General features: G+C 56.1%; 14 protein-coding genes across 14 annotated transcripts; 7 read left to right on the forward strand and 7 right to left on the reverse strand.

The window, feature by feature from the left end:
- Window positions 1-251: 251 nt before the first annotated feature.
- On the reverse strand, window positions 252-1,379 carry preB (alpha-factor pheromone receptor STE2; the record flags this gene model as incomplete). The annotated part of the gene is made up of 1 exon (XM_057195061.1): window positions 252-1,379. The coding sequence occupies one exon, from the start codon at window positions 1,377-1,379 to the stop codon at window positions 252-254; it is 1,128 nt and encodes a 375-aa protein (XP_057052457.1).
- Window positions 1,380-2,286: 907 nt separating this feature from the next.
- Window positions 2,287-4,255, forward strand: N7474_003647 (uncharacterized protein; the record flags this gene model as incomplete). The annotated part of the gene is made up of 4 exons (XM_057195062.1): window positions 2,287-2,337; window positions 2,386-2,494; window positions 2,554-2,792; window positions 2,846-4,255. 4 exons carry the CDS (start codon window positions 2,287-2,289, stop codon window positions 4,253-4,255), a joined length of 1,809 nt encoding a protein of 602 aa, XP_057052458.1.
- A 431-nt stretch (window positions 4,256-4,686) lies between these two features.
- On the reverse strand, window positions 4,687-6,118 carry N7474_003648 (uncharacterized protein; the record flags this gene model as incomplete). Its single annotated transcript, XM_057195063.1, has 3 exons — window positions 4,687-5,505; window positions 5,586-6,007; window positions 6,076-6,118. The coding sequence occupies 3 exons, from the start codon at window positions 6,116-6,118 to the stop codon at window positions 4,687-4,689; spliced, it is 1,284 nt and encodes a 427-aa protein (XP_057052459.1).
- Window positions 6,119-7,874: 1,756 nt separating this feature from the next.
- chsG (chitin synthase class III) lies at window positions 7,875-10,821 on the forward strand (the record flags this gene model as incomplete). Its single annotated transcript, XM_057195064.1, has 5 exons — window positions 7,875-7,937; window positions 7,985-8,483; window positions 8,541-8,902; window positions 8,953-10,632; window positions 10,684-10,821. The coding sequence occupies 5 exons, from the start codon at window positions 7,875-7,877 to the stop codon at window positions 10,819-10,821; spliced, it is 2,742 nt and encodes a 913-aa protein (XP_057052460.1).
- Window positions 10,822-11,396: 575 nt separating this feature from the next.
- On the forward strand, window positions 11,397-12,181 carry N7474_003650 (NEDD8-conjugating protein UBC12; the record flags this gene model as incomplete). Its single annotated transcript, XM_057195065.1, has 3 exons — window positions 11,397-11,559; window positions 11,675-11,964; window positions 12,029-12,181. 3 exons carry the CDS (start codon window positions 11,397-11,399, stop codon window positions 12,179-12,181), a joined length of 606 nt encoding a protein of 201 aa, XP_057052461.1.
- Window positions 12,182-12,680: 499 nt separating this feature from the next.
- N7474_003651 (cytochrome c oxidase subunit VIIa) lies at window positions 12,681-13,558 on the reverse strand (the record flags this gene model as incomplete). Its single annotated transcript, XM_057195066.1, has 5 exons — window positions 12,681-12,760; window positions 12,823-12,858; window positions 13,002-13,044; window positions 13,145-13,402; window positions 13,547-13,558. 5 exons carry the CDS (start codon window positions 13,556-13,558, stop codon window positions 12,681-12,683), a joined length of 429 nt encoding a protein of 142 aa, XP_057052462.1.
- Window positions 13,559-13,613: 55 nt separating this feature from the next.
- On the forward strand, window positions 13,614-14,712 carry N7474_003652 (TBP-associated factor 8 family protein; the record flags this gene model as incomplete). Its single annotated transcript, XM_057195067.1, has 2 exons — window positions 13,614-13,875; window positions 13,931-14,712. 2 exons carry the CDS (start codon window positions 13,614-13,616, stop codon window positions 14,710-14,712), a joined length of 1,044 nt encoding a protein of 347 aa, XP_057052463.1.
- A 219-nt stretch (window positions 14,713-14,931) lies between these two features.
- Window positions 14,932-15,311, reverse strand: N7474_003653 (uncharacterized protein; the record flags this gene model as incomplete). Its single annotated transcript, XM_057195068.1, has 2 exons — window positions 14,932-15,031; window positions 15,094-15,311. 2 exons carry the CDS (start codon window positions 15,309-15,311, stop codon window positions 14,932-14,934), a joined length of 318 nt encoding a protein of 105 aa, XP_057052464.1.
- A 195-nt stretch (window positions 15,312-15,506) lies between these two features.
- On the forward strand, window positions 15,507-16,854 carry N7474_003654 (putative Rad51 family DNA repair protein; the record flags this gene model as incomplete). Its single annotated transcript, XM_057195069.1, has 2 exons — window positions 15,507-15,566; window positions 15,619-16,854. 2 exons carry the CDS (start codon window positions 15,507-15,509, stop codon window positions 16,852-16,854), a joined length of 1,296 nt encoding a protein of 431 aa, XP_057052465.1.
- A 34-nt stretch (window positions 16,855-16,888) lies between these two features.
- N7474_003655 (threonine/serine dehydratase) lies at window positions 16,889-18,061 on the reverse strand (the record flags this gene model as incomplete). Its single annotated transcript, XM_057195070.1, has 2 exons — window positions 16,889-17,661; window positions 17,725-18,061. 2 exons carry the CDS (start codon window positions 18,059-18,061, stop codon window positions 16,889-16,891), a joined length of 1,110 nt encoding a protein of 369 aa, XP_057052466.1.
- A 307-nt stretch (window positions 18,062-18,368) lies between these two features.
- N7474_003656 (Ketol-acid reductoisomerase) lies at window positions 18,369-19,565 on the reverse strand (the record flags this gene model as incomplete). Its single annotated transcript, XM_057195071.1, has 1 exon — window positions 18,369-19,565. One exon carries the CDS (start codon window positions 19,563-19,565, stop codon window positions 18,369-18,371), a length of 1,197 nt encoding a protein of 398 aa, XP_057052467.1.
- A 491-nt stretch (window positions 19,566-20,056) lies between these two features.
- N7474_003657 (isochorismatase family protein family) lies at window positions 20,057-22,549 on the forward strand (the record flags this gene model as incomplete). The annotated part of the gene is made up of 1 exon (XM_057195072.1): window positions 20,057-22,549. One exon carries the CDS (start codon window positions 20,057-20,059, stop codon window positions 22,547-22,549), a length of 2,493 nt encoding a protein of 830 aa, XP_057052468.1.
- Window positions 22,550-22,823: 274 nt separating this feature from the next.
- N7474_003658 (uncharacterized protein) lies at window positions 22,824-24,655 on the forward strand (the record flags this gene model as incomplete). The annotated part of the gene is made up of 5 exons (XM_057195073.1): window positions 22,824-22,991; window positions 23,049-23,134; window positions 23,194-23,394; window positions 23,444-23,966; window positions 24,017-24,655. 5 exons carry the CDS (start codon window positions 22,824-22,826, stop codon window positions 24,653-24,655), a joined length of 1,617 nt encoding a protein of 538 aa, XP_057052469.1.
- A 77-nt stretch (window positions 24,656-24,732) lies between these two features.
- On the reverse strand, window positions 24,733-25,660 carry N7474_003659 (enoyl-CoA hydratase/isomerase family protein; the record flags this gene model as incomplete). The annotated part of the gene is made up of 2 exons (XM_057195074.1): window positions 24,733-25,459; window positions 25,545-25,660. The coding sequence occupies 2 exons, from the start codon at window positions 25,658-25,660 to the stop codon at window positions 24,733-24,735; spliced, it is 843 nt and encodes a 280-aa protein (XP_057052470.1).
- Window positions 25,661-25,926: the final 266 nt, after the last annotated feature.

Consider the following 25,926-nt stretch of genomic DNA (forward strand, 5'->3'; position numbering starts at 1 on the left):
TACCATGACATAAATGGCACAAGAAGCGAAATTTGCGTGTATTAACTAACTATGCGATTGCAGTCTCGCCTGTGCCGGACGCGATCCAGAGATCTCCGAGTACAAAAGGAAAAACCCTCGGAGATAGAGCAAAGACAAATGGAACGAAGTGTAATAAGCCTGGGTCTCGACCACTGGAATGAAAGAAGAAACAAGGACGGTGCAAGCCAGATACAACCAATCTATGCTACAGATCCATACCGCTCTTTTTATCAAACCACATCATGGTTCCTGCGAACGCTCTCAATCGAGATGTCATGCTCAACAGCAATCCCATACTGGATCTCTGAATCCGCCGACTTGGCGCTCAACGGCTGGTCCGAGTAGCACAGGGTCTGCGTCGCGGTGCTGCCGGACCTATCCGATTCCGTGAGTTTGCGGGGCACGGTAGTGGCGGTCGTGTTCGTGTGGGCGGTAACACCAAATGCCAGAGCCTGCCACAGGTTGCGACGGCCATGGTGATGATTGCCCGTGCGGCGACTATGATGGTCGAGGGTAGCACCGGCCCAGATTGAGGAAAGAGGAAGTGAAATGGTGACGAGGGTGAGGACGTTGGAGGACAGCTCAGGGACGGTGATGGCGTATTGCAGGATCGAGAAGATGGCCGGCACCGCGAGGGTCTGGCAGCCCATGACGAAAATGGCCTTCATGGGCCCGAAATCACGCACGCCCAGGCGGTTACGCTGCTTGATAGCGTAGCCCAGCTTGGTGACAAACACCGCGCAGAAGAAGCAGATGCTGATCGTGATGACGATGTTGGTCGCGCTCTCCAACCACCAGACTGGTGCGGTGCTGGCTGCCATCATAATGTACACCGAGTTCTCGACCATCCATCCAATGCGGAATCCAATCGGCACCAGTGCCATCAGAATCGACACGCCCAGAAGAGCACGGCGGTAGCGACGGCGCAAAGTCGCGCACACGACCTGGACTTGCATGACCAGCGAAACCTGAACACAGATCACCAGCAACGTCTCGAAGACGACGGAGATGATAGCAATGGCGTATGCGCTGGGTGGGACGGCAGAGTAGTCATAGGAGAAGTAGGGATAGACCTTCTCGAAGCCGGTCGAGAAGTGAATCGTCTCGAAGAGCAAACGAAGGATGTTGAATATCAGCGCTAGGCCGTTCAGCAGGAACACTGCGGAGCTACGTTTCTCGGGCCGGGTTAACAGCAACAAAATGACCAGCAGCACGATGGAAGCGCCCAGCTGGGAACCATAGTTGATACAGACGCGCACATTGTACTGGACGAACTCGTCCAGCATGCCGATCGGCACGGGGAACGAGGTGCCATTGGCGTAGTGGAAGTAGACGTTCTGCGTGTACGGGTCGATCATGTTGCCGAGCTTCGAGGAAGAAATCACAAAGGGAAATAAGAAAGAAAAGGATAGATGCAGCAGGATCAAGCAAACGGCATCCGGTTAGGATAAGAGATCTGTATAAGAACAGACCGCATGTCGCGCGACGCGGGCAGGTCTCGGAGGGGAGGTGTAGTAGGCATGGTGAGTGAATGAGCCGAGACAGACAATGTATATGGGAGTCTTGAGGTCAACGATTCAATTTCAGACAAAGGAGAGTCTCGCTTTTGTGGCGAAGGTAATAGCGTGGATTGTGGTGAGGGAGAACAATACGAAGGCTTCGGGAGAACAATATCAAGACGGGAAGGACAAAGCCACACGTCGGGGGCCCCCCAGACAGGTTCCCGCGGGCAGAGGTGAAGAGACGGGTCTAGCCACCCATAGCTCGTGTTGTTCGAGGGGGGATAGCGGTAGGTCTGTCCTCGGTTGGAGAGCCAGTCGAGTTGGTCCTTCATGGTATCGGGTCACGTGGTGAGGGTTGACTCGGAGGCTATTGCCTCACCGTGCAGATATGGCCAACTCTAGGGATAATGAATAATGGAAGCAGCTTCGGACTTCGAGTCTATCCCCGGCCTCGGAATTGGGTGATACGAAATATGATATGATGGGCGAGGACCCGTAGTGGGGGGCGGACCTATAGATCACCGATATATATATTTCAGGACTGAATCTGCGAATCACCAGCAGTGACCGGGGCGAAGCGAGGTTCATACATCTTGTTCATGTGAATAAAATCCACCAGCATGAGAGATCACACAATCATCAACGCGATCGTGATGCGCATAGACGTAACTACCGCCTAGTATACTTCCGCCCTGCGCCAAGCGGTTGCGGGGAAACATAGGCTAGGCATTCGTCCGACCTTCCACTTCCTCCGCAACCCACCATGGCCGTCCCCCAGCGGACGCTGACCTGGCTGTACAGCGTCCTCACCAAGGTGAAAATATATTCTTGCTGCCGTCAGAGCGCACGCTGACTCCTGCAGGACCACTACGACCCCCAACAAACCTACCACGATCCCAATCGCTCCTATCACGACGTTGCCAACGCGCTCGCCCAGTATCCCTCGCTTTCGCCCCGAACCGATGTATATAGTGAGTACCACTGCTCGCGAGAATCATTACCAATGGCCCTAACTCCATCCCCGTTCTAGCCTACGAAAATGGCTTCTCGGCGCTCCTTCTCCACCTCGTGGGCACCTTGCCGGTCGTCTTTCGCGGCACCACCTACCGATTCCCCATCGCAATGTGGATTCCCAATACCTACCCGCGTGACCCCCCGATGGTGTATGTGACGCCAACACAGGACATGGCTGTACGGGTCGGACAACATGTGACGCTGGAAGGGCGCGTCTATCACCACTACCTGGCGCACTGGGCGGAAGCCTGGGAGGTGGGTGCTTTTCGCTGCATGGAGCATCTGTTCAAGACTAACCATGACTACAGAGGTCCACACTTGTCGACTTTCTCTTGATTCTCCGCGAAGTGTTCGCCAAGGAGCCACCGGTTCAGTATAGACAGCAGAGGCCGCCGCAGCCACATCCCGAGCAGACCAACACTCCGCCACCCAGGCCACCTTTACCACCTGGGGTCGGGTCTGCGACAATACAGAACCAGTCGCCGCCGCCACAACCTGCGGCCCAAATCCCTCCACAGCCGCCTCCGAAGCCCGGTGCCGCACTTGAACCGCGAGACCCGCAGCAGCACCAACAACAAGCAGATCTCGCTGAGCGATATCGATCCCCCCCTCCACTCCCGCCAAAGGCACAGCCAGGCAATATGACCCCTTCCAGCCCTGGAATTGCCGCACCTCCGTCGAATGTACCTCTGCCGGGTCATGTAGGCAGTTCGCTGAGCAGCTCTCATCGATTACCGCCGCCATCGACCCAATCGATAGGGCAAACGATGTCGCCTCCGTCGCATCAAGGTTCGGTGTCATACCACCGAAATAGCACCGGCTTTGCCAGCCCCGGCCCCGGACCGAACGTACCAGGTCAATTTCCTTACCAACCAGGCTTTCAAGGTTCCCAGCCAGGCCCGCAAGCTCAGCCAGTCCATCAACCACCGGGTGTGCCTCATCATCCCCCGGGATATCAGCCTCGGCCTCCGCAGCAGCAGCCACCACCGGGGCCCTCCTATCCACAGAATTCTCACTTCCCACCGCATTACCAGCGTCCCCCCTCTGCAGCTCCAGCACCCCAGCCAGACGCCCCAGATCTCCTGACTTCACCGTTCGAGCTTGACCTGCCATCTTTTGCCGCGGGACCCGCGCCGCCGATCCCGCCAAACCCTGAGAAGGATGCACTGCTGCGCGCTGTCTCGCAGGCGTTGGCCGAGACATTAAGCACCAACGCAGCACGATCGGACACAGCGGCTCACTCCCTCGTCTCCCAGTCCCAATCCCTGCACGCAGCGCTGGCCACCTTACAGGGGGAGGTAACGGGACTAAATTCCCTTCATGCAACTTTGCAGTCCAACACCGCAGTCCTGCAACAATCGCTCCACCGTGCCGACGCCGCCATCGCCGATGCAAAGACCCGCTCCGCCTCCGTCTCGACCTCTGTACCTGTATCAAGTTCTACTGCTGCCACAGCTACCGGGGCCCCAACAGGCCTACCGCCCATCGACGAAGTCCTCGTCGCCCCCACGGTGGTAGGCAAACAGCTGTACGATTTGGTGGCTGAGGAACAGGGGATCCAGCAAGCCCTGTACGCTCTACAAGCTGCACTCGTCCGTGGCGTAGTCGGGGTGGATTCCTGGTCGCGACAGACACGCGGTCTAGCTCGTGAAGCGTTCCTGAAACGTGCTCTGATCCGCAAGATTGGGAGAGGGATGGGCTTGGAGAGTCCGGCGTGAGAGAGTGGCCCAGGGATAGAGATTAGATCGTGCTCCTCGTACAAGTATATACCCTTTTTGTGCAGAATGAAAGAATGGGACCCAATTCGATATGTTAGCTGGATCGATCTTCTGGTCATGGAGATGAGATAATGTCCCAGAGTGTAGGTCTGCAGTCTACGAGTCAACTTGAATAATGATCATGCCAAAGATAAATTCCATTTCGGACTCCCGCCTCCACGCATGTCATCACTAACTGTACACGACACGCAGGGTCGACGGAAGTAAAAACAATGACCACCATATGTAAACCAAATCGCGTCCATACATACAAAGAAACACAAGTGGTGTGCGTGTGGGTGGGAAGTGATTTCAACATCAACAACATAGACAACAACAAGGAACAAGCAAAAAGAGATCAAAACCATTGCGCCCGGACCGAAGACACTTGCTCATGAAACCTCATTTGCGTCAGAGAAGGGACTTTCTACCCGCTTTAGGGCCGGCTGGTTGTTTCGGCTTGAGCTCGCGCTGTGTCGGTGGCGGTGACCCAATGTCGATCCGCTCTGACGCTTGGAGCCCGAGGATGTGGCCTCCGTTGGGATGGAGGCCTGGTCATGAAAGGGACCATCGCTTGGAGCCTCGAGTTCCGGGATCGCAGGGGGCGCGGGAGAGGGGGAGTGAGCCGGTGGCCGCACGCGGTAGCCATCCTCTTCATCGGAAGAATTGCCATCAAAGGTGGAAGTGTCGTGAGTAAATTGGTGGCTGGCGGGGGAGCTGTCGCCGGACATAACACCGTTGGACGCTTCGGCCGCTTCGGTCGTGGCGCTGCGGCTCGTGTCGGGCTTGCTTTCTTTCTTCTTCAGCGAGGCGCCGCGCACCATCACGGGCTTGGCCATCACAGTGCGCGCGACAATTGAGCTGCTCGAGTTCCCGGCAGGTCCCAAAGTGCCGGAAGAACCAATAGCATCGGCCTTGGCCAATTGAGCTGGCGTGATGGCCGGCACGGCGGGAGCGTCGGACGGTGTCACTACCACCGGCGTCGCATTGCCTGGTGCGTTCAATCCTGGCGTGCTGGGGTTAGACGCGGTGTGAATGCTGACAACGTTGGCACGAGAACGGGCGACCTGCTGCGCCGGCTGTGCGCTGACAATGGCGTCGTTACGATATATGGTCGTGGCGACACTGCTGCGCAGAGTCGGAGAGAAACTCTGGTGGCCGGTGGCCTGAGTCCAGGCCGAGTCGCGCAGATCACCGGGCATGAAGAAGTGCTGGTCGGGCGTAGCACCGGGCAGTGGAGGAACCGGAGGCACGAGCGTGGACGGCGTCTCGGGGGAGAACGATTGGTGACCCCGGGGATGTAGGCGATCTGGATGACGTTCGAAGCGCGTGTGAGCACAGTCGAGGCGATCGACTGCACGGACTTGCGCTGATTCCGTCGAGCGTCGAAGTCGCTGTTCTTTTCCGACTCGCGCTCCTGGCGCTTCTTGCGGATGACAAACCACCAAATCAGAAACACGATGATACCCACGGCGACCACGCCTGCGATCACACCGCCGGCGATGGCGCCGGTATCAGAGCCACCGCTGCTGGAGTTTGACGAACTGCCGGAGGACGTGGAATCGGACCCAGGGATCTTTTGGCAATACGAGCTTGCACATTCGGTGCATGTTCGAATGATCTGCTGGCACTGCGTGCCCTCGGGACAGGCGGGACATGGCGGAGCCGATGTTGGGCAGGGCTTGCACTTGTCGACGGAACGGCGCGTGAGGCCTGCATAGATTCATCGGGTTAGCGGTCGGGGGGCCATGGAGTGGAGACGGGCAATCGGGGGCCCATACCATTCAGCGTTAAAAAGTCGCGATAAACCGGTTCCAGCAGCATGACGGGTGATAGAAGAGAGACGAAAATACGACAGAGGATATAGATATATGCAAGAGAAAGGACCGATCAACGGTGTAGTGAATGTGCGGAAAACAAGTCGAAGAGAGATGTAGTGAAAAAAAGGAGTGTGGGAGGCTCAATCGGCGTCAAGTCGAGAGCGTCCAGGCAAGATCATCAACTCCGAGCCGCAAGACAGGGCGTCGGATTGGGGAGAGGGAAAACGAGCGTCGGGGTGGAAGGGAGAAGCGTCGGCAGAGAAGAAGGGGGTTTAGCGGAGGGTCATGGTCTGCGACCGTGGGTAGGGGTGGAGACGGGAAGGGTCGAGTGCGGTCGGATCAGGGGAAGCGACTGATAGCACCGTGCCGACAGGTGGGATGTAGAGGATGGATGGGAGCTTGACGGGAAGGAGAAGAAGAAGAAGAAGAAGAGAAGAGAAGAGAAGAGGAGAGGGAAGAGAAGGAAGGACGAGTTGGGCGTCGAGCGAGTCAGTGGGTTTTCTCCTGATGGGAAAAGAGGAGGTGCGGCAATCAGCACGGGCTGGGCTTAGCACCACGACCCGCTGGTTTCTAACAATAGGTCGCACCGGCACGGTACATAGTCTCGGAGGATGAGGGTATCGACTACGGTACGAGCATGGTCTATTTTAGACGGGCCTGCCTCCTCTCATCCTCCTATTCTACCCTGTTTGCCTCTACTCTTCACCTCTTCTTGGATGTGGCAGCAACCCAGCCGGGGCCGTGGCCGTGGAGGGTCGACGGTCTGGACTCCCGGATTATCATGGGCCCGAAATTAATCTAGCGGACCTGAGTCAGCCAGATCAGGTGACCTCAGCCGATGTCCATCAAGCACCAAAGAGTGGGGGGTTGTCTCACCCCGGCAAGGCTGAGCGGACACTAGACATGGCGCTGGGTGGCGGGCCCGTCGGCGCCCGGCAGGATTTGCTGAGACAGATTGTCTGTGGTTGGGTGGTGACATGCCATCGGATCTGAAGAATGCGGGTGAGTTGGCGCGTTTCACTAGCGGGTGGTGGAGCGGGACCGAGGGAGCTAGTGTCGCAAAGACGAGAGAAAAGACCACGAGAAAGAAAGGACTCGGAAGAAAGAGGATGGCCAGGGTAAACACGAAGAGGAACGAGGATAAACAATCATATTGATGATTCCATGCTGGTGGCGAGAGAATGGTGGTTGTCCAGCAAAGAGTGATCCGCGGATTCCAACGCGCTCCCAGTGGCCAGTCAGACTGGCCCTGCTCGGGTCCAGCCTAGATCGGAGGCACCTTATTGTCCCTGACCCAAGGGATGGCCGGCATGCTTATTGTATCATTACTGGGCACCACCGATGTTATTCGGTGGGAGGAACGGAACAAGTGAAGGCGAACAAGACAGAGAGAGGGAGGAAAAAAAAAAAGAGGCACTAACCCGTGTCGAGACAAGCCCTGTCTATTTTTGCTGCGACTCAGCCATACGATCTAGTTTCACTTTATCCTCCTCCTTTTTCTTTCTTTCTCCCTGTCCTCACCCTCTTCTCTTCTTCCCCCCGTCCCCATCCCATCCCATCCCATCCCTCTCTCTCTATCCCATCCTTTTGCTGGCCTTGCCTCACTCCCCGTGGGAAATCCTCCCTTGCCCATCGTTCGCTCGCTCATCCCTGGGTTTGAGGATTATTCCCTGCATGCTCCTTGTTTCCCCGATACCCCTCTTCTGCTGCACTTGATTTTTTTTTCCCCTGCTTCGATTCACCGTTCCCACACCTAAATCATGGCCTATCAGGGCTCGGGCGCGCACTCGCCTGGCTACGACGGCAACCACCCCAACGCGCCGGTAAGAGTGGAGTGTCCGCACAGGACGGCCATCGCTAACCAGACCAGTATCGCGAGGACGAGGATGCCGCACACGGTCTGCTGTCCCATCAGCAACAGGGCCCCTTTGCCACACCTTTCGACGACCCCCACTCGCGCGGTGTCTCCCCCGTACGACCAGCCTCAGGCTACAGCTTGACTGAGACCTACGCCTCAGATGCCGCACCCGCTTACCACGACCCCTATGCCGCAGGCTCAGTGTACTCGGGCCAATCGGACAATCCCGCAGCGGTCTTTGGTGTTCCGGGTCGCGTTGCGTCGCCCTATGCTCGCAGCGAGACCTCGTCGGTCGAAGCCTGGCGCCAGCGACAAGCACCAGGTGGCGGTCCTGGCAGTAGCAGCGGTGGTGGTGGGAACCTGCGCCGATACGCGACGCGAAAAGTCAAGCTGGTGCAAGGCTCCGTGCTGAGTGTGGATTATCCTGTCCCCAGCGCTATTCAGAATGCCATCCAAGCCAGATACCGCAACGACCTGGAGGGCGGTAGCGAGGAGTTTACACACATGCGATGTAGGTGATTAACATTTCGAACACACAGGACAACGCCCACTAACCCGCGGTTCTTAGACACTGCGGCGACCTGCGATCCGAATGAGTTCACCCTACACAATGGTTACAATCTGCGGCCGGCCATGTACAACCGCCACACCGAGCTGCTGATTGCCATCACCTACTACAACGAAGACAAGACCCTCACAGCGCGCACACTCCATGGTGTGATGCAAAACATCCGCGACATTGTCAACCTGAAGAAATCCGAATTCTGGAACAAGGGCGGACCCGCTTGGCAGAAGATCGTCGTGGCCTTGGTGTTCGATGGAATCGATCCCTGCGACAAGGATGTCCTGGATGTCCTGGCAACCGTTGGTGTTTACCAAGATGGTGTTATGAAGCGTGACGTTGATGGCAAGGAGACTGTGGCCCATGTGGTAAGTGGATCGACAAGACCCATCAGAACTCCACTAACGGCCGCATCTAGTTCGAGTACACGACCCAGTTGTCCGTGACCCCAACCCAACAGCTCATCCGGCCCACCGACGATGGCCCGAGCACACTCCCTCCCGTGCAGATGATGTTCTGTCTGAAGCAGAAGAACAGCAAGAAGATCAACTCCCACCGCTGGTTGTTCAACGCCTTTGGTCGGATTCTGAACCCAGAGATCTGTATTCTGCTGGATGCTGGTACAAAACCTGGCTCCAAGTCGTTGCTGTATCTCTGGGAGGCCTTCTACAATGACAAGGATCTCGGTGGTGCCTGCGGTGAGATCCATGCCATGCTGGGCAAGGGATGGCGAAACTTGGTCAACCCTCTGGTGGCAGCCCAGAATTTTGAGTACAAAATCAGTAACATTCTCGACAAGCCTCTGGAGAGTTCTTTTGGCTACGTGAGTGTGTTGCCTGGTGCCTTCTCTGCTTATCGGTTCCGTGCGATCATGGGTCGCCCCCTGGAACAATATTTCCACGGTGACCACACGCTGTCCAAGCAGCTGGGCAAGAAGGGTATTGAGGGCATGAATATCTTCAAGAAGAACATGTTCTTGGCCGAGGACCGCATTCTGTGTTTCGAGCTGGTTGCCAAGGCAGGCTCGAAATGGCATCTGTCGTACGTCAAGGCCTCCAAGGCCGAAACGGACGTACCCGAGGGTGCTCCCGAATTTATCTCGCAGCGTCGTCGTTGGCTGAACGGTTCCTTTGCCGCCGGCATCTACTCCCTGATGCACTTTGGCCGCATGTATAAGAGCGGACACAACATCATCCGTATGTTCTTCCTGCACATCCAGATGTTGTACAACATCTTCAACACCATCCTCACATGGTTTTCGCTGGCCTCGTACTGGCTGACCACCACCGTCATTATCGATCTCGTCGGCACCCCCAGCCCCGACAACAACAATACTGCCTTCCCCTTTGGCACGGAGGCCACGCCCATTGTCAACACCGTCGTCAAGTACGCGTACCTGGGTTTCTTGCTGCTGCAATTTATTCTCGCGCTCGGCAATCGGCCCAAGGGCTCCAAGTTTTCGTACTTGGCCTCCTTCGTCGCATTTGGTATCATTCAGCTCTACATCATCGTTGACTCGATGTACCTCGTGGTTCGCGCGTTCACCGGCAACGCTCCCATGGACTTTGTGACCAACAAGGGCATCGGCGCGTTCCTCAGCTCGTTCTTTGGGTCGACCGGTGCCGGTATCATTATCATTGCCTTGGCAGCCACTTTTGGTCTGTACTTTGTGGCCTCGTTCATGTACGCGGACCCGTGGCACATGTTCACGTCCTTCCCCCAATACCTCATGGTGCAGTCGTCCTACATCAACATTCTCAATGTGTATGCCTTCAGCAACTGGCACGATGTGTCATGGGGTACCAAGGGCTCTGACAAGGCTGATGCACTGCCGTCTGCCAAGACAACCAAGGATGAGGGCAGCAAGGACGCCGTGATTGAGGAGATCGACAAGCCGCAGGCGGATATCGACAGCCAGTTCGAGACGACGGTCAAGCGCGCGCTGACTCCATACGTGGCGCCGGTGGCGCACGAGGAGAAGAGCTTGGAGGATTCGTACAAGAGTTTCCGAACGCGCCTGGTCACCTTTTGGATTTTCAGCAATGCTTTCCTCGCCGTGTGCATCACCAGCGAGGCCGCCAACAAGTTTGGTTTTACGGTATGTTCTTTCTTCTTCTCCCATGATTCCACCCACTAACACCCATTCTAGAACTCGGCCACCAAGCGGACCGCGCGTTTCTTCCAGGCCCTCCTGTGGTGTAACGCTGTTGTGGCGCTGTTCCGTTTCACGGGTGCTGTCTGGTTCCTAGGCCGCACTGGTATTAAGTGCTGCTTCGCCCGGCGGTAGAGTGGATAGCCGCGCAGCCTCGGCGGGTTAATGGGATGATGGCGCTTTTCTCTTTTTTGTCACGAACCACTACTCTTGGCATGCCTACTTTTTGTTTTCTGTTTTCTTTGCGACATGTATTCTAACTAAAGATGTCCGTCCCTTTTTTTCCTTGCGTGTTTTTTTTCCTTTCTCTCTTTTGGGATTCTTACGAGTATGTCCGGTCCGCGGGGATGGTCAGCATCCCCGGGCTAGATTTGTCCAGCGATGCAAAGGGAAGCATTCGGGGCGCAATACATGAGGAGTGAACATGGGTTTTGTTTCTTGTAGTCGTATTAAGTCTCGTCGTGAGTACTTCCATAGGTACTTACCTAACATGGACATGGATTACTCATAGCGGTGGCCAAGGCGGAGATGCAATCATCGCGATAACCCCCGCCAGCATCCTTCTTTTCTGCCCCTTCAACTCCCCCATTCTTCCTCCATCCCAGCCCGGTTGGATCTTCATTCTCATCCAGCCACCTCTCGGCCCGTGATTCTGTTTTCCCGCTTCATTCCACCAGGTGGGGTGGCGACTCGCCCAAGATGTTGAAAATATGGTCGATGGTATGTATGGCGCCCAGCCATCTTCTGGCTCGAACACGAAGAAATGCTTACCCCCAGTGCAGAAGCAGCAACAGCAGCAGGCTGAAAATGCCGATGGCGGTGCGGGAAAGAAAAAGAAGAAGGTCACGGCGGCGCAGTTGCGCGTGCAGCGAGGTTGGTTCCCCAGACCTCTCGCTCTGCTCTCTCTCTGGTCTCTTCTCACTCGACCACCGAGCCAACCCAAAGAGCCGAAGAGTGATTGATGATGGCTAATACTAATAACCCACAGACCTCCAAGAACTCACGCTGGGCAGCACGATGAAAATGTCCTTCCCCAACCCTGACGACATCCTCAACTTCACCCTGACCATCGAGCCGGACGAGGGCATGTACAAGGGCGGCGTCTTCCACTTCAGTTTCGCCGTCAACCAGAATTTCCCGCACGATCCGCCCAAGGTCAAGTGCACGCAGAAGATCTACCATCCCAACATCGACCTGGAGGGCAACGTGTGTCTGAACATTCTACGGGAGGACTGGAAGCCCGTTTTGAATCTCAACGCCGTCATCGTGGGCATGCAGGTGCGTTTCCTTTCCTCTTTCGGTCCTGTCTCACTACCTGACTGTGTTCCGCCAACGTATGTAGTTCCTCTTCCTCGAACCCAACGCCTCCGATCCCTTGAACAAAGAAGCGGCAGATGACCTCCGCACGAACCGGGACACTTTCAAACGGAATGTTCGCTCCTCCATGGCCGGCGGGTCCGTCCGAAGCGTCTCGTATGAGCGGGTGCTGCGGTAGAGGAAAGATTGCAGGAATTGATCCCAACTGGCTGGCTCGAGTATGACCAAGTGAGAAATACGGGTGGACGATCTACGGTGCAGCGTTTTCGGGACGCCGCGGGAGGGAGGATTACTACAAACGGTTTCGCGCGTCGGCACGCTGGTGTGCCACGTACATATATCGGCGTAATTAGCGACTGAATTCAATAGATCTGATTCAATCAATCTGGACCCGATGGGAGGATAGTTGATGTAGCAAATGCTCTGCCAAACACACGAGATAACTGAATCCAAGACTCAAATTGTTCGACCACTACAGGGCGTATATGTACAATCGATTCCAGACCAAGCCCTCCGGACTCATACACGACCCGTCGATCCAACTATCCTGCGGAATACAAGCACGATGGCAATTCCTCAGTGGCGTTGCTTTTTTCTGGATACATTTCAAACAAAGGAAAAGAGAGTGATGATGCCGACGGGCACAGAGGAAAGACGATCAGTGCCGGGGAGCCGATTTATGCCCGCTGGGCGGCGCGCTCCGTCTCCAGACGGGCGTAGTAGGAGTCGCGGGCACGGACACGGGGGAGGTGGTAGCCTGACACGAGAGAATGTTAGAGGTGGATGCGTATAGTGGGTTGAAGCATGTCTACTACGTACCGTACCACCAGAGGTAGCCGAAGGTGGTGCCGAAACCTGATGGAATCGTGGTTAGTCAATTGCTCTGGTTGCATAGATGTCCACCCTCTCAATGGAATTGCGATCGATGTTCAATGGTCGGTCCTACCCCCACGAGGGAATATGACCACCACGCCAGGACGCATAACCAGACGACTCACCAAAAGCGGTGCTCAGGTCCAGAACCAGACCTCGGCGAAGCATCTGCATCAAGCCCAAAACGTCAGTCTACTGCTCAGATCCTCGTCGGTGATCCAACCAGCCCGCTCGGGCGCAGCCGGAAGGGGGGACAGGGAACACCTACGCCGGTGATGGGGGGATAGCAGTGGGCATTGTGACGGATCGATGTCGCCAGTCGGTTCTCAAGGAGACAATTGACCGGGAAGGGATAGCTCTTCGACTGCCGGATGTGTTGGTTGGGTGGTGGTGGAGGGGAGAGGAGAGCGAGAGATGAATGACAGAAAGAGTGAGGTGAAGTCGAAGCTTGCGGGTTAAGCGAGGCGCCGGATTGGTCGATGGGGCCACCGCCTACAGCACAGCCAGAGTGAAGGAACTGCGTGAACTATAATGATTGAGGGTATAGTTATGATTATGATTATGATGCTTGACAGATTTGTTTTGAGGATGGTCAATTTCACCTCCTTCAATGCTTCCTGGTTTTCGGTTCTGGTCAAGAGAGAAGAAAGTCTCTGCCCGAGGCACTCACACGTGACCCCATCCTGTCTTGCCGCAACATTGGAGAGCTTCCCCTTCACCCTGTGAACACATCGGCCATGGCATCTTCAGGGCCCTCCCTCAAGCGGCCATCCTCCTCGATGGGTCCTCACGACAACAAACGTCCGAAACAATACTACCATCACCACCACCGCTTGCAGGATCCCTTCACGGTGCCGCCGACGACTGAGCCCGCCGTGCAGGATGACGCCAGTATCGACCTTCTCATGAACCGCGCGATGGGGCAGCTCCTGCGGGACTCGGGCTTTGACATGGCACATCCTGCCGCGCTGGCGAGCTTGCGCAGCGCCACAGAGGAGTGTATGTGATGGGCAACAAGGCGTTCATCCGACCAAGAACTGACGGGTCTTTCTAGATCTCTTTCGATTCACAGCCTATGTCCGCCAATCCATGGCATCTTCCCGACGGACTCAACCCATCCCTCAAGATTTCGAACTTGCCTTGAAGCGCCTCCGCCTCCGCATCGACGACCTTCACCCTTATCTCAAAGCGCAACCACCTGCAGCACCGGCAGCTCCGCTACTGCCCTCCCCTCCGCCCGAGGATGAGGGGATACGCAAGTTCCCATTCCTGAGCTCGCTCAGCGGCGAAGACGACCGCGCCACCCGCTCCTACATCCCCGAGAACTTCCCAGACTTCCCCAGCAAACACACCTACTCCGCGACAGCGGTCTTCACCGAACGCGAAAGCGACACTCGCAAGATCCGCGAGCGCGCTACCGAAGATGGACGTCACGGAGAAGAAGCGCTGCGCAAGTTGGCACGCGCCGCGTTCCGCGACAATCAAGTCAATTCGACGGGTAACAAGAAGCTCTGGGGTCGGCGGATGGAGAGCATGGAGGGCATGTTTGAGAAGACCGTCAAGGGTGTGATGAAGAAAGCGCAGAAAGATTCTCTGGTTTCTTCCAACGTCCCCGGTGCACTAAGCATGGCTATGGATATTGACTCGACGCCAGTTCCGGCGGAGGCCGATTCCAAGATTCGGTCCAAGGTATCGTTGAATCTAGAGCTGGGCCCAATTGTCAACTGTGAACGAGACTTTTGGCGGCGGACGACGTCGGCAAGTGCACGACGAGTAGAGGATAAGGAGCCGCAGCTGACGGCCAGTGTTGAGCCCTTTGAGACTATTGGACTTTGAGACTACTCAAGGTACATCATATTGGGACGCTTCGCATGGAAAAAGGTTGGCGTTTTTTGTGAGATTCGTTTGGCGCTTTGTGTACGATTCAGGAGCATGATTTAGGAGTTAGGAGATACCCCAGGCAGTGACAAGCATAATCATTCCGTTTTGAATTGTAAAAGAAAAAAAAAGACCTTCCACGTGGAACTCCGCCCAATGCAATTGATAGTCCCCAAATCACTTTCTCCTTTCGGCCTCCCGTTTATGCGCCGCCTCTTCCTCCGCTATTCGCAGTGGTTCCCACGAGGTTGTCTCGACCGTCAATCCGCCAGCACATCTGCAGCCTCGTCAGTAATGCCCTTCGTAGTCGACCCAGGAGTTGGTTCCGTAAAGACGTACCGCCGGAATAAGCGCACAACAGGTTTGCAGACAACCGCCCCCGGCTGCGGAATACCATCTTGCGGTGGATTGCACGAGTATTGCATCATCTCCAGCAGCGCACACTCCTTCAAATCGATCGCGGGACCTTTGCGGCGCTTCTCTTGAAAATTGCGGCGGACAGTGTTGACATGGTCAGGGAGGGTTTCGGCGGAGAAGACGGGGACGAGCGGCGCCATTGGTGGTGGTGGTGGTTGAGGAAAGAAGTTGGAGAGCGGAAGATCGCCCGCTTTGGCTTTCTCTTCTACACTTACCTTGGTTTCTGGCTGGGTTCCTCGCCTCACCACACCACGCCATATTATATGATGAGAATTGATATTTCTTTGCCGATACAAGTGATGTGCGATCCTTGATGCTGTTGGCTACTGCCGATTATGGCTGCCAATCTCGGGGCCAGCGCGCTGGCTGATGTGCACCAGGAGGGCCTGGACCAGGTACTGGGATCTGCTCTCCAATGTTGGGTTATTCCTGCGCTGACTTGCGTAGATTCTACATGAGTTGGTGTCTATGTATTCTGACCAGCAACAGCCGCTGGGGGTTCCTGTTCTTGACTCTTTGCTCGAAGTGTTCACATCGAGACCATCACGCGTCTCAGTCGGCGCTCAAGCCCAGTCTGGACAAGCTTCGGATGCATCTCTGCCGGGAGTTGGCGGGCTGCTGCTTCATGCAGATAATGAAAACCAGCCACGAATACAACTGCCCCATTTGCATGGCGACAGTAACCCCGACGCCCGTTCCAGCCGCGGGACCAAGCGACCAGATACGGTCCTGGAGATTTCCAGCAGCTTGTCAGCCGCAGGCAAATCGCACCTGCTATATTACCTAACTGCTCTTGCGATTTTGCCGTCGACGTACGGGGATCTTCCAATAGGCGGCCGGCATGAGGCCGTGGTCTTCATAGATACCGATGGCCGATTCGACGCCGACAGACTACGCACCGTGGCCCGAGAAATTGTACGACAGCGAGTACCCTCAGATGTAGACAATAAGCCGTCGACCGAAGACCTCGAAACGCTTCTGGTTTCTTCCATTCAGCATGTCCATGTCTTTCGGCCGCAGTCCTCTTCGACCCTGCTTGCCACAATATGCGCGTTAGATACCTACCTCTTTGACCTTTCTCAGCATCGCTCTGCTTCCAGGCCATTGCAAATGATTGCCATTGACAGTGTCACGGCATTCTTCTGGCAAGACCGCCTGCGCGAGGAGGCCTCTCGCACCGAGACGATTGGACGTCCCCAGAAAGAAATTGATGGCCTGCGCGAGTCGAAACAATTGTTTTCTCTTTCGGATCTCTATGCCGACCTCGTGAAAGAACTGAAGCAGCTACAGCGTCGCTTTGGCTGTGCAGTGGTCTATACTGCAACAATCCCGGGTGGACGTCCTGCCAATACTAATGACGCTTCTGGCCCATTCGAACAATACATGGCGCGACCATCACTGCGGCCTGCCCTCCCTGCGCCATGGGGCACGTTCCCAGCTCTACGCCTGATCGTTCACCGTAGCCAGGTGCGCCCATTTCCACCTGGGATAAACACACAGGACGCCGAGCGAGAGGCACCGCTGCGGCAGAGTGTGGTCGACCAAGGCAAATTCTCTGCCTGCGTGAATGCATGGGGCAGCGAGGAGTGGCCCCGTCGAGTGGTGGATGGAATTGCTGCCAGAAAAGGTGGGAGGTTTGCCTACTTCGTGAGAGAAACGGGAGTAGAGCTACCTCTGTCATGAAGTGGTTGTGTTCATTATTCGTTTGTAACTACACTTAGCTAAACAGCTTCCCAATGGCTTCCACGGTCGTGTTCCCGCCGCTGAACACGACCGCAACATCCCATCCGTCCTCGCCACCCTCCTGCTCGACTCGCCGTCGGAAGTCCTCGTCAAATAGACAAACCGCCAGCCCGACGACCGCGCTCGGCTCCACCACCACCTTCATCCGCTCCATCACGAGACGCATAGCCGCCTTGATCTGGTTCTCCGACACGGCGAAGACGCCTTCCACCTTCTTCTTGTTCGAAATAACTTCCCAATTGATCAAACCAACCGGCGTACGCAGCCCATCGGCAATTGTCAGCGTGCTCACAGCCTCCACCCGCTGTCCAGCCTGCAGTCCACGCCGACAGTCATCCGCACCCTCGAAGCTGGGCTCGGCGCCAAACACCCGCGTCGTCGGTTTATCTGAAAAGAATGTCGCCACGCCGGAGTTGAGCCCTCCCCCACCAACCGGCGTAATCACGGCGTCCAATGTTCGAGAACCGGTCAGTTCGGCATGTTGCGCCGCAAGCTCCAACCCGGTCGTTCCCTGCCCGCAGATGATATTGAAGTCGTCGTATGGGGGGACGAGGATGGCGTTCGTCTTCGCCTGAATCTCCTCCACGACCGCCTCCCGCTCCACGCTCGTGGAGCCACTGAAAATCACCTCTGCGCCGTGTGAACGGGTGCCTGCGATCTTGGACGGCGTGCTGATGCGGGGCATGACGATGTATGCGGGGATCTGTAGGGTCGAAGCGGCGATGGCGAGGGCCTGGGCATGGTTTCCTATGCAAGTCCATGTCAGAAAGAGTTCTATTGAGTGTTGTAGAACTCCCCGATAATACCTACCGGAGCTATGGGTAATCACCCCGCGCCGCCTCACCTCTTCCTCCCCGCGCTCCGCAACCAGTCGCAGCAGCGCATGGAAAGCGCCGCGCGCCTTGAACGCGCCGATGCGCTGAAGATTCTCGCACTTGAAAAAGAAACGGAAACGCGGGTGTGCGGGTGCTTGGCCCTCGAAGGGTGTTCCGAGCAGCGCATCGGGCGACTGTGGCGTGGAGGCAATGGTGTCGAGCGTGTGGCAGGTCAGTAGCGGCGTGCGGTGCACATAGGGTTGGATCAGGCCGTACGCGGCCTCGATGGCGGCGGGAGTGAGCAATTGGGCAGTTTCTGTTGGAGATGGCATGGTCGTGGTTGGGAAAAGCCCTACACAACAACATTTTGAAGACCAACCCCGCCTGGGGGAATTATTAATCTCGACGACGCCGGAGTGGGACGTCTTCCCGAGGGTATAGACACCTAATCGGGTTAGACACGATTAGCCCTGGCGGTCTCACTTTCAACCCTCTGAGTGAGCTGCAGCCTGTTCGGGGTTAGTGGAACAGGGGAAGGACAATATAACTACAACAGCGACTACACAAGGAGAAAATCTGAAAGTGTTTAAAACAGTTCATTGTACATCATAACTTTTCAACCCCCTATGGGTATATTATTTATTTCTGGTTCTCGGGGCGCAGGGAACGGACGGCCTTGCCGGCCCGCCAGATCTCCAGATCGCGGATCTCCTGCATCTCCTTCTCGTACTTCTCGCGGTAGTCCTTCTGCGAGTTGTAGTCGAGCGAGCGCTGGGTCTCGGTGCCGTCGCGGACGCTGTCGTAGAGCTCGTTGAACAGGGGCTTCAGGTTGTCCTTGAAGCGGCTGGACCAGTCGATGGCACCGCGGCGGGCGGTGGTGGAGCAGGCGGCGTACATCCAGTCCATGCCGTTGGCGCCGATCAGCGGGTACAGAGACTGGGTAGCCTCCTCGACGGTCTCGTTGAAGGCCTCCGAAGGGCTGTGGCCGCGCTCGCGCAGGACCTCGTACTGTGCCAGGAACATACCGTGGATACCGCCCATCAGGCAGCCACGCTCGCCGTACAGATCGGAGTAGACCTCCTTCTCGAAGGTGGTCTCGTACAGGTAGCCGGAGCCGACAGCGACACCCATGGCGATGGCCTTCTCCTTGGCCTGGCCGGTGACGTCCTGGAAGACGGCAATGGAGGAGTTGATGCCGCGGCCCTCACGGAAGAGGGTGCGGACGGTACGGCCGGAGCCCTTGGGGGCAACGAGGATGACATCGACGTCCTTGGGGACATCGACCTTGGTGAGGTCCTTGAAGACGGGGGAGAAGCCGTGGGAGAAGTAGAGGGTCTTGCCCTTGGTGATCAGGGGCTTGATGGCGGGCCAGGTCTCGGACTGGGCGGCATCGGAGAGCAGGTTCATGATGATAGTACCCTTCTCAATGGCGCTGTTGACGTCGAACAGGTTCTTGCCGGGGATCCAGCCGTCCTGGACAGCCTCCTTCCATGACGCACCGTCCTTGCGCACACCGACGATGACATTGAGGCCCTGGTCACGCAGGTTCAGACCCTGGCCGTGGCCCTGCGAGCCGTAGCCGATGAGGGCGAGGGTGTCGTTCTTGAAGAAGTCGTGCAGCTTCTCACGGGGCCAGTCATCGCGCTCGTAGACGACCTCCTTGGTGCCGGCGAAGTCAATGGTCTTCAGGCCACGGGTGATGGGAGCAGCCACCGACACCCGGGTCGCGGCCGACGCAGCCGCCAGAGCAGGCCGGGGAAGGGCGGCGGTAACGACGGAGCGCGGTGCGGCCACACGGGCCAGGCGGAGGGCACGGGGAAGACCACGGGCAGCCATTGTGTATGTAGGGAAGAGAGATAGGGGGAAAAAGTAGAGGGGAGAGGGTGTGGAAGGTGAGGAATTGAGGGAGAGAAAAAAGTTGGGGACGGAGGAGTCACTTGCCTTTTAAGTGGGCAAGCTGGGCCACCGGTCACGTGGGGGACTCCCGGACAAGTGCTCTTGCTCCCCACCAATCAGAGGTGGCTCGGCCAGACTTCAATAAGTCATGGGAGTCGCCGAAGCTCCATGGACAGGGACATGTCCACCCACGACGACATCGGATCCCCCAAGAGATTTGGGACCCCCATCCACCGGGATAGACGGGGCCCTCAATTGAAGAACACTCGATTGATGTCTGGTTAGGCGGTCTCCAATTTCTCTCCTGCCAATAATGATGTCGAGAATCCACCGGCCTGCCTGAGGTGTCAACCATTGTCCCGCCCCCACTGTTCTTGTTGACCTCTTTAAGACGCCCCACGTTCCTTTCCCCTCCATATCATGTCTCGACGATGAACATCTTCTCGTTCGGCGATCTGCCTACTATCCACACCCGCAAGGCCCTGCTGCTGCTTGATTTCCAAAACGACTTTGTCCGCCCGTCTGGGGCCCTGCCGGTCCCCAACAGCGCCGACATCCTCGAAACCTTGCCGGGACTTGCAGCCGCCTTTCGTCGAGTCGGTGATGTCGTCTGGGTGCGATCGCAGTTTGAGTCTTCTCAGTCCACCGTCGACTGGGACTTTGGGGACCGTATAGTCCTGGAAAAGGAGCCCCCACCGCCACCGAAGACCGAGCCGCTGCCGGATATCATAGAAGCCGCGTCGGATCGCGATACCCCGGAACCGGTCGACGACGAAGCGTTTTTGTCGGCAGACCCTTCGCCATGTTGCAACCCCCAGACGACCGGGTTTCAGTTCCCCGCCCCGATTCTGGCGGCGATTGACCGCGACCGGGATACCGTCTTGGACAAGACCGGGTATTCCGCGCTGGAATCGGCCGGCCTGGTGCTGTCGTTCCGATCCCGCTTTGTGACCGAGGTGTACCTGTGCGGCTCTCTGTCGAATGTTTCTGTCTACGCCACAGCCTTGGACGCTGTGCGCAACGGCTTCTCGGTAACACTCATCGAGGACTGCTTGGGATTTCGGGATTTCGGGCGCCACCAAGAAGCCATGCGCCGTATGGCAGACATCCTCGGGGCGACTGGTCTCAGCGCGGAGGAATTAACTCGGGAGCTGGAAAACGACGAAACCGAAGCAATTGCGCGCCGAAGTTGGAACGCGCCGCAAACTAAGAGATCGACCGCCTCTGCTGGCATCGAGAGCGTCATGGATGGACTTGAGGTCCGCGCTTCTGACCGGATCCCGAATAATGATCCTTCGCCGGACGGGGAGGGGCGCAGTTTGGAAGAAATCATGGGGATGTCACGAGCGCATCGCGGATCTTCGGCTAGTTCACAGCCTCGAGTTGCTTCAGAGGGCAAGAAGGTAGTACGCGCAAGAGTACGGCGGCCGAAACGTCGCGATCCCACGCCAGATACTACCATCACCGATGGAGGGTCTGTTGCAGGGTCTATCGCTTCTAACCGGTCTGTGGCATCTACCCCGCCCACCGAGATCCCCGAACGGAAGATTGGAGAAGGCGACTCCCGCATTGTGCATAATATCGATCTACCTTTAAATTCCTTTGAGCGCATCCGGGCCGAAGTTGCTTGGCAGAAGATGTACCATCTATCCGGGCAGGTACCCCGGCTGGTGGCGGTTCAAGGACAATCTCTTCCTGATGGCGCAATCCCTATTTATCGTCACCCAGCAGACGAGTCTCCGCCGCTGAAAGAGTTCACGCCGGCCGTGGACGAGGTACGCATCGCCACTGAACGCATCCTCGGGCATCCATTGAACCATGTGCTCATTCAGCTTTACCGGGATGGACAAGATCGCATATCGGAGCATTCAGATAAAACGCTGGACATTGTTCGTGGATCGTTCATCTGTAATGTCAGCTTGGGCGCTCAGCGCGCCATGACTCTTCGTACCAAAGTTTCAGCATCCGAGTCTAGTAAAGAGACAGAGTTCGGCCGAATGACGCAACGCATCTCTCTTCCCCATAACTCGCTTTTCGTTCTCGGTGAGAAAACAAACATGCGATGGCTGCACGGTATTCGACCGGACAAACGACCGGACTCGGAGAAATCCCTCGAAGAGCGGGCTTACGGCGGCGAGCGCATCTCTCTCACTTTCCGTAACATCGGTACCTATCTCAACCCTACTGCCAACACGATCTGGGGCCAAGGAGCCGTTAGCAAGACATCCGATCAAGCACGCACGGTCATACACGGCGATCCGACAGAGACCGAACGACTCATCTGGTCGTTTGGACAAGAAAACCGCGCCACTGAATTTGATTGGGATGCTGTCTACGGTGGTGGGTTTGACGTGGTCAATTTTGTCACTACCTCGTCAGCACAGGTAGCGCTTAGCGGGGACCCGGTCGCGGATCTACGTGCGCTACTCTGTCTCGGGGAAAACGGTCTTCGATACGAAGTGGTTCCTGTGGGCCAGGACATAGGCATTGCAAATACACCCTCCAAGCGGCCATTATATATGCCCCCGGATGGAAAGATGATTGCTGGCGATCATGCCATTCTCACCCATCTGGCTGAGCGAGAGCCCATTCGGCCTGGAGTGGACGTTTTGCGGGGTGGCAGTCGTCTCGCGCAGCTGGACGGGCTCCTGACATGTTGGCGTGAACATAGCAAGCGCGAGGATGAGAAGCATTTGTTTGACACAGGCATGGAGACCTGGGAACATGCGGTCCAAGACCAGCATTACCTGGGCGGCACGACTCTGGGGGTCGACGATTGTTCCCTCTGGCCCATTGTTCGCGAGATGGTGCAGACACAAGACGGATTTGCGACACAGTTCCCTCACCTGCACCAGTACTATCAACGGGTCGGGAAACGAGGAATTGTCCGGGCTATTCTCGAGGAGACCCGGCTGGACGGATGAGAGATCTTCTTCGTATATATGTATGTGGTATTACTAGTTCTGGAACATACGGCACTCTTTGTACGAATCTCATTGGAATATCATTAAGCGAGCCTCATCGTGTCGGACTATACTTGTACATGACTCGTATCCACCGAGATCCAGGCCAATACAATCGACCGGGTCCAACCGCCCCAGGCACCCGCTTATTCTCCGCACGATTAAAAGGCTTACTTATTCTCTCGGCCATCTCCGTTAATTATTCCTCACCAGCTATTTATTATTATCTGTCACAATGGAACTGGAACAAATTAGTCCACCGAAGGGTGAGAATGCTCCCAGGGCGGTAACCACCAAGCCCCAGGCTGCGAATGCAGAAGAGAGCCAGGTCGTCCAGCTGTCGACCTGGAAGTTTTTCACCGTCCTGGTATCGTTATGCTCGGCCGGCTTCCTAGCTGGATATGTGAGCGGCCAGGAATTTTTGATCAACCTTTTTCCTCTGCTAACATGGAAGAAATAGGACTCGACATGCGTGGGCACATTGGCCCCCATGATCAGCGATGAATTCCACTCCCTCAGCGACGTGAGCTGGTATGGTATTGCATAGTCAGTTATCTCATTGCATATTTTCCGGGAGAAGTGTCATGCTTATGGAGAATACCTAGCTCTCTCTCATCCTGCGCCACGACGCTGAGCTTTGGCAAGCTGTATTCATTTTATCCAACTAATATAGTCGTCGTGACGGCTCTCGCCACCTTTGTCTCTGGATCCGTCATCTGTGCGACGGCACCGTCGTCAACTGCGTTTATCATTGGCAGAGCAGTTGCCGGCGTGGGCAATGCAGGCATTTTCTCCGGATGCAATATGTATGATTCGCCTAGTTTGGATTAAAGAACATGCTAACGTCCCTTTTAGCATTTTCACGCGAATTACTCCTCTCCGATGGCGACCATTCTACCAAAGTCTTATCGGCAGCGTGGAATGCATTGCACTGGCCACAGCACCTTTGATCGCAGGAGCAATTGCCGAGTATTCATCATGGAGAGTCTGTTTCTACGCCAGCGTTCCTCTAGGCGCGATCCCCATTATTACCATCTCCTTCTTCCTCCGACTGCCGAAGACGGACCAACAATCCTCAACCGCAGGACTGGCCAAACTCCGGCAACTTGACCTAGTAGGTATGGCCCTGTTTGTGCCCCTGATGGTGTGTTTTGTGTTGGCTCTGCAGTGCGGCGGCACGCAGTATCCATGGAACAGCAAGCAGGTAATTGTTCTGCTCACAATGACGGGGGTTCTGCTGGCGGCTTTCGTGGCACAGCAGGCTTACATGAAGAACAAGGCAATGGTGCCTGCGAGACTGCTTCGGTCGAGGATTTTCCTGTTCAGTGTCCTCGTCAGCTTTGCCACATCGGGAGCACTCTATGTGTTTACCTTTTATGTGAGTCTCCCAGGGCCTGGTCATATGAGTGCCGTACTGATATCACCTAGCTCCCCATTTACTACCAGGCCATTCGAGATGTTTCCACCGTCCAGTCTGGCGTGCGCGATCTATCCCGAATTCTTGGTCTGGTCATCGCCATCATCGCGGCCGGTGCCATGACCACCATCACGGGATATTACATGCCCCCCATGCTCTGCGGCGGCATCCTAATGACCATTGGCGCCGGTCTGACGACAACATTCAACGAAACCACCTCCCTCGCCCAGATAATCGGGTATCAGGCTTTGTTCGGGCTAGGATGTGGACTCGCATTCCAACAACCCTACGCAGCCGTGCAGGCAACGACAGCAGCAGCCGACACGAATGCCGCAATCGTTGTACTCCCCTTCGCACAGTTCTTGGGTTCGGTGGTTGTGCTGGCCATCTGTCAGAATGTGTTTTCTATTGAATTTATCGATGGCCTTGCGGCGAAGGTCCCCGGACTTGATCCGGATATTGTTCTGGATTCGGGTGCTTTGAATTTAAAGAAGGTCATCCCGACGGAATACCTTGCACAGGCGCTGGAGGTGTACAATGATGCTCTTGTACATGTGTTTTATATTGGGCTGGGGGTGGCATGTGCGACTACTCTTGGTGCTTTGGGGTCCGGATGGAGGTCTGTCAAGCATGCGGACAAGAATAAATAGATGGGAGCGTGGATATCTGGTGCTATCAACAGATTTGAACACGATGTGATATTTGCATCTCAAGTATATATACACAACTAAAGCTTCTCAAAAGTCGGCGTCCGCTTCTGCATTCCCGCCAACATTGCCGCCGGTACATCCTTGCTTTGAAGGGCAGCACTATTCCAAACAGCCGTATATCGTAAGCCATCCTCCACAGTGTGATCGCGCGAATAGTTCAAGATCTCCTTCGTCGACTGCATGGCAAGGGGACTCTTCGAGGCCATCAGCGCAGCCATTTTCAGCGCCGCAGAAACAGTGTCCTGACGAGACTCGTAGACAGCATTTACAAAGCCAACGCGGAGAGCCTCTTCCGCGCCGAAAGTGCGGGCCGTCAAGGCCACCTCCTTCACCCAGCCGAAATGCCCAACCACCTTGGGCAAACGACTGAGCGTTCCAATATCAGCTGCAAACCCAAGATCCGCCTCCTTGACAGAGAACTGGACATCGCGCGAGCAGATGCGCACATCGGCAGCAGTGGAGAGGTCGACCGCCAGACCGAGCGCGAAACCATGCATGGCCACAATCACGGGCTTCTCGCACCGCTCCACGGCAGAGATACAATCTTGGAAAACACCGATAAACCGGCGGAGGTATACCGCTTTCCGTGCTGAATCGGACGCATCGGGAGACAGACCCTGCGACGCGGCCTTGACGTCTAACCCGGTTGTAAAGGCTCGCTCGCCGGCGCCGCTGAGGACGATGGACCGGACGGAAGGGTCGGAGGAGAGCTGGGTGAAAATTTGGCCCATTTCGTGCCACATACTGAATTTCCAATTGTTAGTTCGCTAAAGAGCGAGGAGTAAAGAGCTGGGAGGGGGGGGGGGGGGAGAAGGGACATAGGACATACGCTTCGACGAAGGCGTTCAGCTTATCTGGGCGGTTGATTTCCACGTGTGCGACATATTGGTGGTCGCTCGGGAAGCGCACTGTAAAATATTGGAAGTTGTAGGACTGGCTGGCCATGGCGAATGAATGGATAAATGAGTGGTGTTGGGGTGGTGAAGTTGGCAGGTGAAGCTGGGGAGGTTGGCGATCGAGACAGCGCTTGGTGGGCGGGCGGACCTCGGTAAGTCGTGCGTGGCAGGATGCGACCTCAATTAACCAAGTGCTTGACAGATTTGATTACAGACAATAGGCAGCAATTACTTGAAGCAGAATAATAAGGTTTCAGACAATAATATTCTGTTTCCTACGCCGAACTAGTCTACTTCACATGCCGAGGCTCGGGC

Source organism: Penicillium riverlandense (assembly GCF_028828495.1).
Source record: "Penicillium riverlandense strain IBT 135883 chromosome Unknown utg000003l_segment0_segment0, whole genome shotgun sequence".
Classification (NCBI taxonomy): domain Eukaryota; kingdom Fungi; phylum Ascomycota; class Eurotiomycetes; order Eurotiales; family Aspergillaceae; genus Penicillium; species Penicillium riverlandense.